This window comes from Colias eurytheme, chromosome 14 (assembly GCF_061535395.1).
Source record: "Colias eurytheme isolate Ceu_HAF_F1 chromosome 14, ilColEury1 Martin Lab GWU primary, whole genome shotgun sequence".
Classification (NCBI taxonomy): Eukaryota; Metazoa; Arthropoda; class Insecta; order Lepidoptera; family Pieridae; genus Colias; species Colias eurytheme.
The window spans coordinates 8,097,436-8,116,720 of NC_142993.1; the positions used below are offsets into that span (position 1 = coordinate 8,097,436).

Below are 19,285 nucleotides of genomic sequence, written 5' to 3' on the forward strand. Positions count from 1 at the left end.
AATGCTCCCCCCACTCCCCCATGCAACTATTTCACTGTACGAACTATTGAATCGTAAACAATGGACTATTGTTAATTATTTAAAATAATAATTTAAAAAATATATTCATGAGTTTTCAATCTATAGTGGTTTAAAGTTAACTCAAAAATGGACCATTTTCGTAAATTTTCTAAAAAATCTTAGAGAAAGTGTAAGAAATGTTATAGTATGCTATATATTCGTGATCTACTCAATAAGCTCTTTCATTTGATACCCCACGCGGCATGTTTTGGAAATTTTTATTTTTTTCTTTGTATGCCATATTTAATTACCGTTGTGGGGAGAGGGGGACCACAAAACTGGTTGGCAACATCTGTCTATAGGATGTCTGGGATCTATACAATATATATCAGAAGTCAGATTTAGGTCCGGTATTTTTGCAAACGAAACTCCACTGAGAGTCCGGTCTAAACTGTTTATTATACATCTTCAAAACTAATTAAATGCATAATGGAATAAGCATATCTTATGAATGTTATAAAATGGTAAAAATATAATTCTTAATGAGATCTAGCATTAGGACCATAACAAAACCTTGTTTAAAATGGATGATGATTACAATATATTATCAGTCAACATTTCTATGATCATAATGATTTGTTCTTTCATATGTGAGACTTCTTTTATTCTGTGGAACGGGATTACTTGGTCTAAAGATCATTGCAACTAGAATGTAAAATCCACCTATTATCTTACTGAAGAAATCTAGAGTACCCAAAAACACTGGTGTAGAATTTTTTACCAATATAGAAAATTCTCTTATCAATGCTAATATAAAGTTTCCAAGGAAGTTTACAAAAGCAGTACTTCCAGTAAATAATGCAATGATAAATGCAAATACGAAAGTAAAAAATTCCTTAACATTTCTTATTGACAATGCACTCTTCAATGTCTCTTTAATATCATTGATACTTTCAGTTATTTGAGCTTTTTCTTCAACTTGGCTTTCTTTTGGTTTAATTGTGATATCCTTCTTTGTTGCGCCCGTCAATATCGGTTCTAGCTCTAAATATGCTTCTGTTATATGCCTTATGCATTTCAAAGCAATTAATACTTCATTATCTCTAAATTTTATACCTTTAACTTGAAACCAAAATGCGCCAAAAGGTTCATTATCAATTTCTGTCCATAAGCACAAACTCGACGAAACATTTATGTTCAAAGTATCGGAGTTCGTAATGCCAATCCAATGTAAATTTGGAGACACTGAGCGCAGTTTATGTACTGTTTCTAACAAATCTCTTAAAAACTCTTTCTCAGCAGCACTTATTAATACAATATCACGGTATCCAATTTGCTGATCTACAAGTCTTCTCTCCAAATAGCGACCTAAGAAAATTCGCGATCTTAGTACGTCTTTTACATATTTTTTCACGTTCGAAACAGCCATGTCTTCAAAACTATCCAACTGTGATGAAGTAACTGACGAATTCATAGATGGACTTTGTATCGAAACACTCATTTTGTTAATAAATAAATTACAAATAAAAAATTGAAGAAAAAATAAATTCACAACAATCAACAAATGATCAAAACCCAAATGATATTAATGTGTCACTTTGACATTGACATTGTCAATTTGACAATGACAAACACTTGATTTTAACATACGTTCCATTTCATGGTCAAGTTATCAGATGGAGGCAACATAATATTTCATGACTGGTTTTATTAAGTACCGCCGTTTTACCCACATTGCTGCGTACCTATTGATCTTATAATAAATATGAAATATTTATTATTACTTACGAGCACGTAACGACAAGGCTACGATAAAAATTGTATATACTGCTCGCTTTTTAAAAAATTTTGTCCCTTATTTTGTTGAGCCTTTGTCACTTTGTTAGAAAGAGACAAATTGGAACGAAAAACGCTGTCTCGGTTTTTGCGCCATGGTGCAGTCTAGTAACTAGTTATAGTTTATCGTCTTTTTTATTATTATACAGACGAATATAGCAATATAAGTATAGGTAATAAAAAAATGTAGGTATGTATTTGTAGATTCTGTTTATTGGAAAATATTTGTACGTTTAAGTATTAAAAGGTATCTAATACATATAATATATGGAAATAAGGACGATAAATATCTCGTGTCTGTCATAAAATTATTTTAGAAATATTACGTAGGTACACCTTTGAATTATTTAAAATAGTAATACACAGTGATCATAAAATGAAATTGATTTATTTAACTAAACATCGATATTAGCTACAAAATACACATACATTTATGTTGTATATGACAATGTTTATCTTCTGCAAAAATATTAACTTCTAATAATTTTAACAACATAAAATAATGAATAACTAGAAACACTTTATTTTTATCTATTAATGTTTACATTATCCATTCTATGCACATCTGGCAATCTCGTTATTTTTGGAATTCTGTTAGGAATTTGAATTTTCATAGGACATAAAAATAACAACATTGCTATGAAATATAAAAACTATTTATCTTATACAATATACATATGGCTGTTTAATAACACAGGAGTGTTATAGACCTATGCAAATTTACTATATTAAGATATCTTATAATATTATTCAGAATAATAAGTACATATTATTATAATGAAAAATTTGAAATACGTAGAAAAATTCAAAAGTTTAGCTTCTAAAATTGACTACAGATAAATGGATTTTCTCCTAGCTAACTAACTCATGCTACGCCCTCATTGTCATCAATTCTCACAACCATTTCAATAAATTTTATTTACGGTATCGTTGTTATTTCTTGTGTTAATAATATTCTTCAGTAGAAACCCTGTAGATTTAGGCCTCCAACAATTTAAATATTTGAACCTTTAATTTGGGATTGTTTGCAAGGGGAAAAAGTTTCGTTATAAACACGACCTTTTATCGCGTATTTAACAAAACGAAACACATTTTATTATATATTTTAGAGGAAGTTTTTCACCAATACTCAATGGAGGGTAATTTAATTTTTGCTGTTCACTTAGTTAGTGGACCCAAAAAAACACATACATGGCAAATAATCATGAGCTGATTTTAGGTGAATGCCCTATACATACGTCATAAAAAAGAGCGTGTGTGCCGAGCACACGTGTAACAAATGAAATTTCTTTGGCAAGATTCAAAGATACCAAAATCCTGGTATTACTCCATTACGTGACGGTATTGCCAATTCCACTTCAATAAGATTTTTTAAAGTGAAACTTTTATTACATCGTCGCAAACTTTTTGGTCTGTGTAGCGCATGTCGCGTGTATCGCGGCTGCCGAGTAGGTATACCTACTCGGCAGCCGACTGACACGCGACATGCGCTACACAAAGCCGTGTTCGGAACCGTTCGAACAGTTTCACTTTTACCGTAGTTTCATAAAACCACACAACATTTTTTCGTATGGAAATAAAAAATTTAGAAAATTACGATAAATTTCAGAACTTAGTATTTTTATAACATGGAGGTATTGGTTTATAAGGAATATTAAACAAGTGTTTGGCCTTCAAAATGCAGTTCTCAGTAACAATCAATTTCTTTCACTAGATCTTAAATTATATGGGAATATGTTAATATAAATAATATAATAACATAGTGCGTCGCTAAATTATAAACAAAAGTTTAATTTATAATATGTGAAGTCCTAAGATTCTTGTTCATTGTTGGACTTAAAAATATTAAAATAAGTGTGGACTATATTTTATTATCTATATTTACAATATCAAGTGACATAAACCTAACTGAATTAATAACTTGTTGATCGCTTTTACGACAAACTATCTAGAATAATCCAGGAAATTCATCCATCCACAAGCATATTGAGTTTAAGATTTAGTTTATAGAAGTCAAATGGTTTATAAAATGATAATTTTTAAAGAATAGAAAAAAAATCAAACACTTCCCAAATCCCGCCAGATTAGAAGAAATACGTTGCTCAGGCGGGATCACGGGTGACCGAGAAGCTAGTTATGGCATGGCAAAAAAACGCGGGTTCGAATCCCGCCTCGTGATCGGATTGTTTCTATTCTTGAAAAAAATTATCAGCATATTGAGTGATGAATATATGATAATGATCAATGACCTTATAGAGCAGGCTCCAAGGAGATGTTCGTTTGCAAAAATAGCGGACCTAAATCTGACTTCTGATATATATTGTATAGATCCCAGACATCCTATAGACAGATGTTGCCAACCAGTTTTGTGGTCCCCCTCCCCGCACCCCGGTAATTAAATATGGCATACAAAGAAAAAAAATAAATTTTCCAAAACATGCCGTGTGGGGTATCAAATGAAAGAGCTTATTGAGTAGATCACGAATATATAGCATACTATACTCGGATTTTTAATTAGATAAAGTAAACTGACAGCAGCTAATGTCAATTTGTAAAATAATGTTGCCACATTTAAAGTAATAGTGAGGAATTCAGTTCTCATTCAATCAGATGAATGAACAATGACTGTGAATAGTTCATCATTTCAAACTATAAAATAACATTATTTCTAATTATAATATATAAAGCTACATAAGATATAAGTTACTAGTAGAGTGTAATTATAATCATTTTTTTATTTTTATTGTTACGCTGTTTACGTTATTGTTTTTGTAATTTTTTCGTTAATTGTAACTAATTACGTTGTGTTTGTTGTCATTGTTGTGTTTATTTGATGTTATATTGTTACAAACTAAATATTCACTAGACGATCGATTCAATTTCATTCATTCCCGATTTTCAATCATTCACTTTGTGACAACGCTATTTTTATTTCATCAAAAACTGACAACACAGAAAACGTCAGTTTACTTTATCTAATTAAAAATCCGAGTATATAACATTTCTTACACTTTCTCTAAGATTTTTTAGAAAATTTACGAAAATGCTCCATTTTTGAGTTAACTTTAAACCACTATAGATTGAAAACTCATGAATATATTTTTTAAATTATTATTTTAAATAATTAACAATAGTCCATTGTTTACGATTCAATAGTTCGTAATATAATAATATAAGTGAGCTATGTGGTGGATTTGATGACCCCACAAAATGATTTAAATTGCAAGGCGCAACTTTCACTGAAGTTACCGATTCGAAATCTAATCACACAGAGGCTGATTCAAGAATGTTCTGCCATATTTTTCATTCTGTCAAACACAACGACAGTGACACCGATATTTTTGTATTAGGCCTTTATTTCTGGCATAAACTTGAAAATATACTCGCCATCTTTGAATGCTCCCCCCACTCCCCCATGCAACTATTTCACTGCACGAACTATTGAATCGTAAACAATGGACTATTGTTAATTATTTAAAATAATAATTTAAAAAATATATTCATGAGTTTTCAATCTATAGTGGTTTAAAGTTCTCAAAAATGGAGCATTTTCGTAAATTTTCTAAAAAATCTTAGAGAAAGTGTAAGAAATGTTATAGTATGCTATATATTCGTGATCTACTCAATAAGTTCTTTCATTTGATACCCCACACGGCATGTTTTGGAAATTTTTATTTTTTTCTTTGTATACCATATTTAATAACCGGGGTGCGGGGAGGGGGACCACAAAATTGGTTGGCAACATCTGTCTATAGGATGTCTGGGATCTATACAATAAATATCAGAAGTCAGATTTAGGTCCGCTATTTTTGCAAATGAACATCTCCTTGGAGCCTGCTCTATTAGTATAAATCTTAATTAAATTTTATATATGTCAAAGAATTAAAAAATAAACGAGAACAATTACTAGGTACAATTAATTTGTACAATTACTTTAATAAAATTTTAAAAGAATTTTCTTAATTCGCAATAAAATACATTTATACTAAACACAGCCCTCCGGAAGGACTACATCGATTGCACTTACATTACGTCATAAATACTTAGTCGTGTCTTCTTACCGTCAAACATGGCCGGCACGTTTTAAAGTCACGATTAAAAACCAAATAAAGTCATCAGCTCCTTATTTAACAATAAGGAACCCGTGTACGCTAGCTAGGAACTTATCAAAGTTGTCTTGAAATCTAATTTTATGGGTTCTAAGTCCGTCGAAGAGGACGCCATTAGTTAAAATGCCGAAGGCTTCTTCCAATCTTGGGACATTCCCTGGATCGTTGGCTGCAAATGCGTCTATGAGTTGTCTGGCCAAACCTTCTAGTAGGGCTGGTTTGACACAAGTTAGCGCGTATATCGCGGCTCCGGCTGCTGGTATCGAATCCGGGGGTATTTCCATTTTAATTATGAGCATTAGGAGTAATTCTGCTAGAGAAAGAAGTGATACGGCGTAAGGGTTGTCCGCGCCAAGCGTGCGCACTTTGTTCGCAATGCCGACTATTGTATCGCAGCAGAGAGTGGAAACGTCACACGACACTGCGGTTAAGCCTACGCGTAGGGCTGTCACCACCATGTTGAAGTCTTCTACTGGTAGACTTGTTAGCTGGAATTAACAATTTTGTAGTGAGTATTGTGTGAATGCAATTTGAGTTTCAACAGTGGATAGTTTCTGAAAAATATTTCCTTAAAAGAAGTGTAATATGAAGATCCTGAAAATGTTATATTGTAAGTGCATTGTATGTGCAAAATCCTGTAGGTATCACCCGATGAATTTTTGACTAATTGGACATATTTTAGCGACTCCTGAAGCAGTAGCAGCTTTTGCAGCAGCACCAGATATCGCAAGCGGCGTCACGAGCGGCAGTGCAGGCGCGCTCTCACCTGCACAGTGGTGTCGAGGTCGCGCAGCATGCGGTAGGCGTGGTGCGCGAGGGCGGGCAGCGCCAGCAGCGGCGGCGTCACGAGCGGCAGTGCAGGCGCGCTCTCACCTGCACAGTGGTGTCGAGGTCGCGCAGCATGCGGTAGGCGTGGTGCGCGAGGGCGGGCAGCGCCAGCAGCGGCGGCGTCACGAGCGGCAGCAGCAGGCGCAGGCCGCGCGCGCACGTGTCGCCGACGCCGCGCTCGGCGCCGCTGCGCGCGATGCTGCAGATCAGCTCCATCAGCGCGCAAATATCCTATGACACAAGATTACTATTAGAACGGCCGAAACGCGAACAGAACGCGGCTTTGGGAATCCCACGGTGTCGCCTGCCCGCGTAACCACGACAAAACGGATACGCGACGTACGCTGCGCAGTAACAGATGATGATGATGATGATGAGTGAAATAAATAATGGTGTTCAAACCTTTTTGTCGAATAACGTATTAAACTACCATTTCAAAAATCTATTCGAATCGCCCATCTTTACAGGTGGCATTTTCATATCAATGTGTCATCATTAATTAGACGGATAAGTTTAAACCAATGATAAAAAATTGACCCTAAGGGCCGATTTTTCAATCGCGAGATAAACAGTCTAATAACTACCCCTCGAATAGATTTATTCAATTATTTATCTAACTCATAACGGCTCGCCTATTTTTCAATCGTGATTTATTTGATGAATAACTATCTGACCAAATATTTCCATATTGGCAGCTCTGCTCTCGGAGTGGCGAAACAAAAATATTAAATTAGTCAGGTTAGGGCGCGTTCCCACTATGTCGTAACGACTAATTTATCGTTCGACGACTGTCGTCTCTACCTGTTCCCATTATAACGATTGTTTGTCGTCAACATTTTTTATCGTTTAGCGACTGTCGTATCTAGCTGTTCCCATTGGATCGCGACGACATTTTATCGTTTCCTGGCAGTCGCTTTATCGTTTACACATCATCAGCAAGCTACAAATCTAGTCGCCTCTGCGTTCGCTTGGTGATTACTAGTGCGTTTACTCTCCTGAGTTCAATGGACGTCATAGAGTTGCCGTCCACGATTTTTTATCGTTTTACGACTGTCGTGCTTGCCGTTCCCACTGTCACGACAAAGTGTCGTCACTGCAAAAACTGTCGTAGACGACAGTAAATTGTGTCGTTCTAAATGTGAACACCTCCATTTAAACATATAAGCCACGACACTTAAAACTACACGATTATCTGTCGTCACGACACGGTGGGAACGCGCCCTTAGAGCGGGATAGAGTCAAATCTTGCAATTTGTCAACAACCGTCATTATGACTCACGTCAGGAGTGCATTTTAGTTTTAGTTGTCTTCTATGATTGTTGATTGTTGTTTTGATTCGAGTAAAGAGTTTGGTTAAATTTGTGTTTCAATTTATATATTTTACGATAGAAACGACATACTTAAAGGCAGCGTTCGGTAAATTTTCAATGGCATGGTCATCAGTACTATCAAAAATATCAATTTCAATATGATTTTAATTGATAATAATTATATAGAAAGAGGTTTAATTGTTAATAATTCTACGCTCTATGTTATGACATACGAAAATATCCCAAATTTGACGAATCAGTTGTCAACTCAAACGCCTAACCGTCGAATAGCACGCTATCTGGCCGTTGGAGCGGCAAATAGATTTATTCCTCAAATAACGTAGTTATTCGATAGATAAGGCCTATTCGTCTATTGAAAAATTGAATATTTTGTTAACTGAAGAATAAAGTCTATCTAGCTGTTTATCTGGGCATTGAAAAATCGGCCCTAAGTGATATGAATGACAATATAATAAATTCGGGTGGAGGACCAAAAATTTTCAAGAGCCCTTGGTGGCAAGATTTCGAATTTAATGAAAATTTCGAATGAGACACGAAAAAAATTGGTTGTGACTGCACGCTCTCTGTGTCGAATTATATAGAGCTGCTATTACAATATACCCTTCTTGGTTTTGTTTTTAAAGGTGAATTTTTCGATGAAATTATTATTTACACAGGTAGGATAACAGTAGGGAAAGTGAAGTTCCGATGTATCTACAATGTCAGAAATAAAGATAATACCTGATTCTGATTGTTTTTTTTTTTTTAAATTGTAATTTGTAATAATATTGTGGAATGATCAGTACTGTAAATACTTTTGAACTGTGATTTTAATGATTAGATTTCTACGATTTAAATGTAAAATGTTTGAAAACCATATATTTTACAATATAAACCTTGTGTTATTTTAACCTTCCTTTCTTCCAACATTACACCAGCTTCAGTAAGATACTTTAAAAGTATTACAAAATTTTCCAAGTAAATCAATCCAACAAAGATATACATATTCGCAATCGTGGGGGGTTATCCTCGCTATTTACTTACGAGGAATTATCGAAACGAAATCGTTACTTACAAATCAATATTAATCTCTTTTAGCACAAAACACATAATTTTACTTAATTATGCATGAAGAAAATGCATTTAACCACTCTATATACATATCGTCTTCGGACGCTCCGGGAATATGACAGTTGCCAAACAGTGACGAAGATTTCTATGCGCATGATCACTTTTGGAGTACTGTACCTATAATTTCATTCACCTACAAATTTTTTCTCTAACTATCTCTAACTCGCGTGGCCTATCACGCTGTTAGGGTTGATACCTATTATGTAGCCATGTATGAACCTATTTAGGTATTAACTATTAGTATTATTGTAATTGTAGGTAAGCGACTCGCGCGCGACCGTTATGATATCACACATACAAAAGAAAAAGCAAATGCAAAACACGCACACACTCGATAACTTTTATGTCAGTACATCGTGACGTGGGTGGGTGAGCACCCGAACGCCACACAATACCTTTTACTTGAAACATTTTTTTCATCCGTATCGTTAAAAAATATTAGTACGCGAGAGCTCGACGAGCGCGCACGTGACATTTTTGGTTTTGTATAACCAGCGTTTACAATATTACACAAATTATTCAACCAAAATTAAAATATTATTTTGTCTTAAGTCTTTTCTTCATGAGTGTACGTGCGCAGACGGCCGCCAATTTGTGGTCATCTTTCGTGAAGCGTACCGTACCTCGCGGAGTGAGACAGGCCTGCTATTATTTAATACTAGCTTTCCGCCCGCGGATTCACCCGCGTTTTCAAAGAAAAACCTGCATAGTTCCCGTTCCCGTGGGTTTCTGGGATAAAACCTATCCTATGTGTTAATCCAAGTTACCCTCTATATGAATGCTAAATTTCATTTTAATCGGTTCAGTAGTATTTGCGTGAAAGAGTAACAAACATACACATACACATCCATCCTCACAAAATTTCGCATTTATAATATTAGTAGGATAGGATAGGAAGTAGGATAGGATAGTAGGATAGTAGGAAGTAGGATAGGATTATAATCTATGGTACTAAGTTATCATAATTTATTTGAACGTAAACAAAACACGATATAGGAAAAAGAAGACGTGTGTCACTCGGGGACTGCCGCGGTAAAGCTATTGCATGCTATGCCTTCAAGCCACACCTCCGCGCCCGTCCCCGTGGGGAGCGTGAGGTTTTTCGTTACGCAATTTCTGGATTCGGTCCCCGCGCTCAAGGCCTGCGATAGAAGCTATGCAATAGCTTAAAAACAATGTACATACCTCATACGCCTCTTCCTCAGCATCTTGTGGGATAGTTGATATTTTTCCTGAATTCCATCGCATGTACACTTCAAATGTTGTATTGCAGATCTCAAGAAATCTGAAAAGAAATTCAAATCAATTAAAAAAGAGCGTGCCGAGCACATGTGTCAGAAGTGAAACTTCTTTGGCAAGATTCAATGACGTGACGGTATTGCCATGATGCGACCTTGAAATTTTACTCTCAATATCCTTATATAAGTTTCACTTCAAAAAACTTATATTAGTAACAACTTACTTATTAACATTCTGTTGTTGCACAGAGTGTAACATTCTCTTCGCGCTTTTGGCAAGAAGATTGAGAGCGGGCAACACTACACCAGGATAGTTGTGATACTTGAACAGAATTCCCGGTATTTTGTCCAACGCACCGATCAACATGAGGAATTGTTCATCGACTGTTCCAACCTAAAATAATTTAATATTGAATAATCATGTACGCACAATACTTGTCTTATACAATAAAAAAAAATTATACAGCACATTTTGCAAATAAAAAAAACGGTAATGAAAATGTCGGAAAACGACAAAACGTTTTGAAAATCAAAATATTATTGTGCAGAAATTTCAATTTAATGTTACGTAGTTAGAATCGACAATAATTATTTGCACACGGTATATTTAAAAAAAAAATGTTGTGTGGTTTTATGAAACCACGGTAAAAGTGAAACTGTTCGAACGGTTCCGAACACTGCTTTGTGTAGCGCATGTCGCGTGTATCGCGGCTGCCGAGTAGGTATACCTACTCGGCAGCCAACCGTCACGGCTACACAGACCAAAAAGTTTGAGACGATGTAATAAAAGTTTCACTTTAATAATTTCATAAATACTTCAGCAAATTGTACATACTTCATGTACACCTTCAGTGACGCCAATAAAACAATCTAGTGTATCCGCTAACATGTTGCGAACGGGTTCCGTATCCGATTGCATATTCAATATATTCTGCAGCTTGTCCGTCAATGCGACTGTACTTGCTAATAGCCTGTTGCGCACTTCACCTAAAAATATAACATAAAAATTTACGTAAATAATTTTTTCTATAATAAAAGGTATATGACATCGATTTTGTTCAGCATCGTATCTATATAATATACGATCACACGTTGCACATGCTCTAGTTATGAAAAAAAAATATATTTGTAATTTTTAAGTCTCTATATTGTAAATTTTTTTCCCTGAAATCAGCTCAAATACATTAAGACAAAACCAACGTTCTAAAATCTAACTTGTTTTAAAAACGGTCGCTATTATGCTAAAGCTACCTTCAGAATACGTAGCGGCTATAGCAAAAGCTCTATGTAGCTCTCTTCGTATATCCCCCGGCAAGTTACTGCCAGACGCTTCCCAGGCGACTAGAGACAAAAATTCTTCACAACTTGCTAATGGACTTTCCCTGAAAAGTAACACTATTGTTGGAATTTAATAATTTCTTTATCATCATATTTGTTTCATAAATTTTATGAAATAATTGGATGCAATTCATTTTTGAATGTTTAGACGATGGATGTGTCGTTATGTTTTTAACCGACTTCAAAAAAAAGGAGGAGGTTATCAATTCGGCCGGTATGTTTTTTTTTTTTTTATGTATGTACACCGATTACTCCGTGGTTTCTGAACCGATTTACGTGATTCTTTTTTTGTTCGATGCAGGATGGTGTCGAATTGGTCCCATAAAAATTTTATTCGGATAGGCCCAGTAGTTTTTATTTTATGAGCATTTTTGTCTGTATTTGTAAATGTTGCAAGTGCAAGTTTGAAGTCGGTTGTTTTTAACGCAGTTATTGACTTGTTTGGTATGCTTGCACTGCATTTGCATTTATATATGTTTTTGCATTCAAGATGTATGTGGATGTGCAATATATTACATGAGCGTGGACGTGTTTCCATGCGTATGTGTGTGCGCACATCGACCTAAGCACGCAAATTTCGAAAGCCATGTCTGTGTATTACTGCACCGCTCGCGTTCAACGTGAGCGTGTGTTTCCTGTATCGCGTTTAGTGTGTTAGTGTGTGAGTATATACTTAGTACACATCACTTATGTACATATTGTAAATGTTGTGCACGTGTGTGCGTGCTCACTTGCGGTGGCTGACAGTGTGCGGCGAGGTGGCGTAGCAGATGTATGCGTGTGAGCGTTTGTGTATTGTACTGTGTTCACGATGTGCGTGTGGGTGTGTGTGCGCGCTCACTTGCGGTGGCTGTGCGCGAGCGTGGCCAGCAGCTGCGTGGCGTGCGTGGCGGCGACGGGCTGCGCGGCGAGGTGGCGCAGCACGGCGGCGGCGCGGCGCGCGGCCCGCCGCACCGCCCACGCGCCGCCCATAGAGCCCGCGCCGAACGCGCTCTCTAGTACCTGCAATGTATATTTATAGCTTACTAGCTTCCGCCCACGACTTTGTACGTGCATCCCCGTTTTTCCCCGTTCCCGCAAGAATTTCGGGAAATCCTTTCTTAGCGGATGCCTACGTCCTAACATCTACCTGCATGCCAAATTTCAGCCCGATACGTCCAATGGTTTGGGCTGTGCGTTGATAGATCACTATTTCAGTCACCTTTGAGTTTAATATACAGGGTGTCCCAGAACTCAACGTTAAGCCAAAACGGGGCGACAGGATTGATTGTAACCATCATGAGAAAAATCTGAAAAAAAATCTAGCCCATGCATTTTGAAAATTATGGGCATTTAAGAAAAACCTAAAAATTTGGTCAACCTGTAACTATTTTTCGGTTATTGTGGTGAATTTTTATTATTTTTGTTCATTTAAAGTTAAACTTTGGAACCGTAACCCTATGCTCACTCATGGCAAACATGTCTACTATCCATCTCTCTCATCATTTTGCCGTAAAACTAAGAACCTACCAAGAGTTTGTGCGAATTAAAAACATTTTAACTGAATAAAATGGGTTAGCAAAAATCGGGTTACTTGAGGTTTTTATTTTTTCATTCATTTTTTTTTTTAGTATGAAACTAACAAGTGTTTACTATTTTACATTCCTGATTAAATGCGCCAACTTTTAATGGCACTTGCCAAGGCACTCTAGTACATTTTTTTTAAAGGAGGGGCCGTCAAAGTCGACAAATTTAGAAAATTTTAAATTCATAGTTTAACAAATAGTCTTCAATTCAAGGAAACTTGGGGCAATTGTGTCATTATTTTTGACTGTGTTTCTAGAAATGTTATTTAGGGTTACGGTTTCAAAGTTTAAATGAACAAAAATACTAAAAATTCACCACAATAACCGAAAAATAGTTACAGGTTGACCAAATTTTTAGGTTTTTCTTAAATGCCCATAATTTTCAAAATGCATGGGCTAGATTTTTTTTCAGATTTTTCTCTTGATGGTTACAATCAATCCTGTTGCCCCGTTTTGGCTTGACGTTGAGTTCTGGGACACCCTGTATATAGACTAGCTGTTGCATGCGCCGATGACAAATAAATAAAAAAAAATGAAACTATAGGTCTGTTTATGTATTTTTATTGTATATTTCATTTATGTAGTTGACCGCCTCCTTGGTACAGTGGTTGACGCGTGAGCGTAGCACCGAGGGGTCCTGGGTTCGATTCCCGGTGGAGACGAGAAAAGAAGATGTCTTGGTCTGGTAAGACACAGAAGGCTGATCACCTACTTGTCCCTAAAGAAAATCGATCAGTGAAACAGATGTATAATGCATCTGCCCCTTACCCCACTTGGGGACATGGGACTTATTTATGTAAAAAATCTTCCTATGAGAATGGGATGTTTCCTCGCGATACAAAGTAGTGTTTCATAATATCAGTCCCTAAACTTCTAACTATTATCATCAAGCACAAAATTCAAGCTTCACTTAAAACTCATGAAATTATTGAATTGCCATTGGTCTTTGACAAGTGCACAAAGTTCAAAATAAATATTTCTGCTTTACATTTGGTCAGAACTGAGCCTAAAGGAGTTGATTAGTTACAAACATACAGGTTAAGCTAATCACATTTTTATATCGCTACAATATGAATTATATTGAATAAACAAAATAAACTTATGGAAGCCCTTGTCTAAGTTCAAATAGTCAATATTCGTAATAATGATGACGTCAAATAGTTTACCTCAGAATATTGCGACGATTGCTGCATCAAATACGAATTAGCCCAAATTTTCAAGAGCCATGACAATGTTGCAGACAGTTCCGGACTGAATACAGATCCCAGGCCCGCTTCTAACGCTACACACTCGTATGCACTAATTTTAAGTATTTCGCCGACTAACCTGAAAATTTGTGTGTTTTAATTTTAATATTATTTTTTTTTATTTTAAAAATTAACAATGATATAAAATGATATTATATGGTGGAAAAAAATTATTTTTGTACTTACCTCTCTTATTTATCGACATTTGTTAAAGTGAATTTGCTATGATTTAAAAGTTTTACAAAATCAACAAATCATATTTTTTGACAAAGAATGTACTAAATCAACATACTTAAGTACAGAATCGACATTTTCCGTATTGTTGCTTTCCCCAACTAAATACCGTAGCGAGGCATCCACATTGGCATTCTCCGACATACTAAACTGTACTATCTCTTGTGGAATTAGTACTGTTTCACCTTCCACACAATCTACTGCTATGAAGTGACCTTAAAAAATAAATAAATTGTTAAAATTTTACACTACAATAATTTATTTAAACAAAAATGAATTCTTTATTGTTCTGAAAATAGATGGAAAATATATTGTCTTGATTCAATCTGGGGGATATTGCAAATCTTCAAATTTTTTTATAAACTCTATTTCATATCATTTTTTCAAAATTAGTAAGTACAAAATAAAAATTTTTTATTCGGAAATATTTTTTTTGTTGCAATGCAAAATAATTTTCCATAATATTTTTTGTGTTGCATTTAAAGATAGCCAAAATTTAATTTTCAAATCTCACCAGTTATCATCAGAATCCAATGGAGATCTTCAAATAAAGTGACTAGTTGTTCCCCTCCGCTAACTGGTAATTTCCCCATATACATCAATTGTAGCTGAGATTCAAGCCTGAGATAAAATCATTTTTTTTAATACTTTGCAAGTTCAGAAAGCTTTTTTTTAACATTTCCTTGTGAGGAGATACAATTCAATGTTATGATATTCACTAATATATTTATCTTATGTATATGTTAACGGAAATGTATGTAATCCGTCATTGTATAAAATTCCTAGGCAATGTATGTAATTCCTAAAATCGCACGGAAATGTGTGAAATAAATTATTTTATACGAATTTCCAAGGAAATCTATACATTTCCTAAATAGCAATCGGAAATGTAAAACATCTAAGATATTGGAAGGTACGCGGGACGAGGGGTGTGTATGTCGCAGTCGGATTGTATAATCCGCCGTATTACAAACGGCCGGCAATTTGTAATATGCCGAAAATTCGTAATCAGAAATTTTTGGTTTGGATAAGGGGGTGGGTTAGGTTAGGTTCGTGTTTTTTAAAACTACACAGAAATAGGAGCCCCACTTCGTGGGGCTCCGTTGGCTCGTGACCGTCTTTTTGTAGAATTTTGGAAAAAGACGAATTTCGGCATATTACAAAATGCTGGACGTTTGTAATACGGCGGATTATACAATCCGACTGCGACATGTACACAGGGACAGCGGGACGAGGGGAGTGATTACTTACCAAATGAAAATTTGATTTGATTGAATATAAGTTGATTTAAGAAATGTTAATTAGTAAGATAATATGAACATATTATTATTATTTTACGGTAAGACTGTTACCCGATTGTCTCAATAAAAAAATAACAACGTGTTTTATTACAGAAATCATTTACTTTATACATTTCCTAATACGATATTGGAATTATATATAATTCCGAGGAAGATTATACATTTCCTAGGATATCTATGCATTAGATAGTTTATTAAACAATATTTTATACATTTCCTAAATGGTATCGGAATTGTACCCATTTCCTAGGATTTGTATACAATTCCTTGATTTCATACATTTCCGGTAACATTTAAAAATTCTCACCTCTTGCTCCTATCAGTCAACAACGTGTACAGCACATGACAGCAATGTGCGGGCGCCTTCCGCGCTATAGCACCTATAGTGAGCAACACATTGCTGTGCAATTGCCGCTCGTCCTCTTGTACATCATCCTTTATGTCCTCTGAACAACCGTCGCTACTTTCGGCACCTCTGATTGATCGATAAAGATATAAAATTTTAAAAAGAAAAAAAAATATATATTTCAAGTACATAATTAGAATAAAAATGAGTGTTTTTGTCGAGCACACGTGTCAGAAGTGAAACTTCTTTGGCAATATTCAAAGTTACCAAAATAGTCGCCTTACTAGTTACTCCAAGACGTGACGGTATTGCCATGACGCGACCTTGAAATTTTAATCTCAACGCACCTAAAGAAATTTATAAAAATGAATAATACAAATCAATTGTACATTTGCAACATTGGTTTTAACAACAAACTTATTAATAATTTATAATACATAAACTATATATACCTTGTCCCATCAGGAGGTGCCAGCCTACACTGTAGATATGTATTAAATATTTCTATACAAGGGTTCATGAGAGCTTCGTTTGAAAAGCCATCAGTATCATGAACTAGAGAGCTCCAAGTATGAAGAAATTTGTTTAACGCTTCTCTCCAAACTGTATCTTCATTTATCTAAACAGATAATGTTTTTATTTTAAATCAAATTCATATAATGGTTTCGATGTATTGCTATAAAAAAATGAAAATAGAAATTTCTTAAAATTATTAATCCAATAATTTATTCAAATCTCATCATTAAGAAAATCTAAAGTACTTCAAATTAAATTTACTTTAAATATAAACCTGTCAGAAGATGAAAAAAGGATTTGAGCAAAGAAAAAAACAAAGAATTTTTGAATATAATTTCATTAAAGCCAATAAGGGTTATGAAGTTGAAAATACTTACACCTTCCTCAATAACAGACCCTCTGATACAATGACAGGTATATGTTGTTAAATTTTGCAGAAAAGTTGGTGGCGATGCCGCTATCATTGGAGGTGTGAAAAACTGTACAAGCCGTCTATAAATATCTGCTATTCCAAGCATTTCCCTATCAGCTGGTTGAATAAAAGCCAGCATCCTCATAAAGTTGTTAACATAATTCTCTAAGTACTGCTCTTTCAGATTATTTGCAGACACAACAACACCACTTAAACTAGCCAATTGTACTAGGCAAGTGAGAGATGGATTCGCTAAATCTGGATTCTGTCTTACATGCAAATGAATCTCAAAGAATAGAGCTATTAATTCTGGTTTCATGATTGTGTCCCTCCAATTTAGACTAAGACGCAATGCGGGAGCACTGTCACTCTCATATATAGCTTCAAATGCACCAATCAATCTCTTTGAAAGCAACGGTGATACATGACTCCAGCATAATATAGATTCAACAATGGTCAACAGTTGTTTTGTCAACACTGCTTGATCCCCTTCTGGCCGGACTCCAGAATGTACAATTTGTTCCAAAACTCCAACAATAAATCTAAATATTCTCTTCAGATCTGTCGCCTCAAATGACTTTTTAAGCCAAAAATGTACTTCCCAAGTTAAGCCTACATCAGCCGACTTAACTGTTATGGCATATTCTTGCATTAAAGCCTGAATCAATGCGCATGCTAATTTTTGTTGGCCTATTGGAGACCCTAATATAATTTTCTCTAACTCATCAAGCAATGCTTTTCTTTCTCTTCCAGAATCATTAATACTGCCTCTTTTGATAATAACTGCAATCGTCTAAAAACATAAATGAACAAGCTATATGTGTTATTCTTATTTATTGAAGATAATAATAATAATCAATGCAGTAAAGACCATTTTATGACACAAAATAAATTAAATTTTACCTGCAACAATTTTTCTTTTAGGAATGGTGGTGTATCTTTTCTTAATAAATAGTTGAGTAAATATTCTCGAAGCGAAGTAATATCGTTCTCACTAAGTAAATTCCATTCTCTAATTAGTGCAGATTTTATTAATCCTGCAGCTTCAAATAAAACATAGTCAGAAGTGGACTTTTCTAAAAGTTCCCTACACAATTGATATGGATTTTTTGTACTCCGAAACTCCAGAAATACGCTTTCAGCCTGATGTCTTTGCTCTGAACTGACTAAATTCGGTGGTGCCTGTGTAACAATTAATATAAAATATGTAAACAAAAAATAAATGTCTGTGTAACACAACAACAACAAGTTCTTAGCTTACTAGTTACTACAGACAGAATGAGATAATTTTTACCATTAGCATTTGAGCTGCTGCTTCCAAAGTTTGAATAGCTGTATTATCCATGGTGTTTATGTTGAAGAGTGAATTGACATGTAACTAAAATTATGAATGAATTTTATATCTGCTCTTATTGCAACCGCATAATCAGGAAATACTATAAACTTTAGTTTGTAGTTGTTTTATTCCAATCACGATTAATGATATAACGCGCCGGTAATTCTAAAATTCGCATCAACATTTGCAAGATAATTGTTCACTTTTGACTTTCATTTTCCAAAAATTGACATATGTCACAACTCACGAAGATTATGTTTTTAATATTGGATTGCTTGTTCTGGATACAAGCATTTTTAATTTTGTAAATCAAGATGTTTGGCCAATTAAATTCCAGTTTAATAAGTAGCGTCCTTGATCCTTCTAGCGACACATTTATATTGTGTAAAAGGGACTTCTCCGAACATTATTTCTTACTTTCTAGTTTCTGCTATGAATCTATATGATAGCATTTTTTTTATATGAATGTAACTTTAGATAGAAACTAGCTAACTCGGTAAACTCTACTCTTATCATTTAGGGCTATGAAAGAGTTGTT

At 35.0% G+C, this 19,285-nt stretch overlaps 2 protein-coding genes across 3 annotated transcripts; both read right to left on the reverse strand.

Annotated features, from left to right (window-relative positions):
* Positions 1-455: 455 nt before the first annotated feature.
* On the reverse strand, positions 456-1,703 carry LOC149903000 (uncharacterized). Its single transcript, XM_090109643.1, has one exon. The coding sequence runs from the start codon at positions 1,499-1,501 to the stop codon at positions 608-610; it is 894 nt and encodes a 297-aa protein (XP_089965769.1). The 5' UTR covers positions 1,502-1,703; the 3' UTR covers positions 456-607.
* Positions 1,704-5,684: 3,981 nt separating this feature from the next.
* Positions 5,685-18,955, reverse strand: LOC149903001 (exportin-4-like). Of its 2 annotated transcripts, none has more exons than XM_090109559.1 (15): positions 18,706-18,955; positions 18,315-18,593; positions 17,377-18,204; positions 16,936-17,102; positions 16,445-16,612; positions 15,351-15,457; positions 14,895-15,051; positions 14,522-14,681; positions 12,632-12,792; positions 11,704-11,834; positions 11,288-11,439; positions 10,677-10,846; positions 10,400-10,499; positions 6,819-7,004; positions 5,685-6,433 (listed from the first exon to the last, which is right to left on the reverse strand). In XM_090109559.1, the coding sequence occupies exons 1-15, from the start codon at positions 18,754-18,756 to the stop codon at positions 5,960-5,962; spliced, it is 3,291 nt and encodes a 1,096-aa protein (XP_089965685.1). In that variant the 5' UTR covers positions 18,757-18,955; the 3' UTR covers positions 5,685-5,959. The 2 variants fall into 2 exon arrangements, 1 of the variants encoding a protein (XP_089965685.1); XR_016457480.1 differs by having other exon boundaries at positions 6,295-6,433; positions 6,712-7,004.
* Between the last annotated feature and the right edge of the window lie 330 nt (positions 18,956-19,285).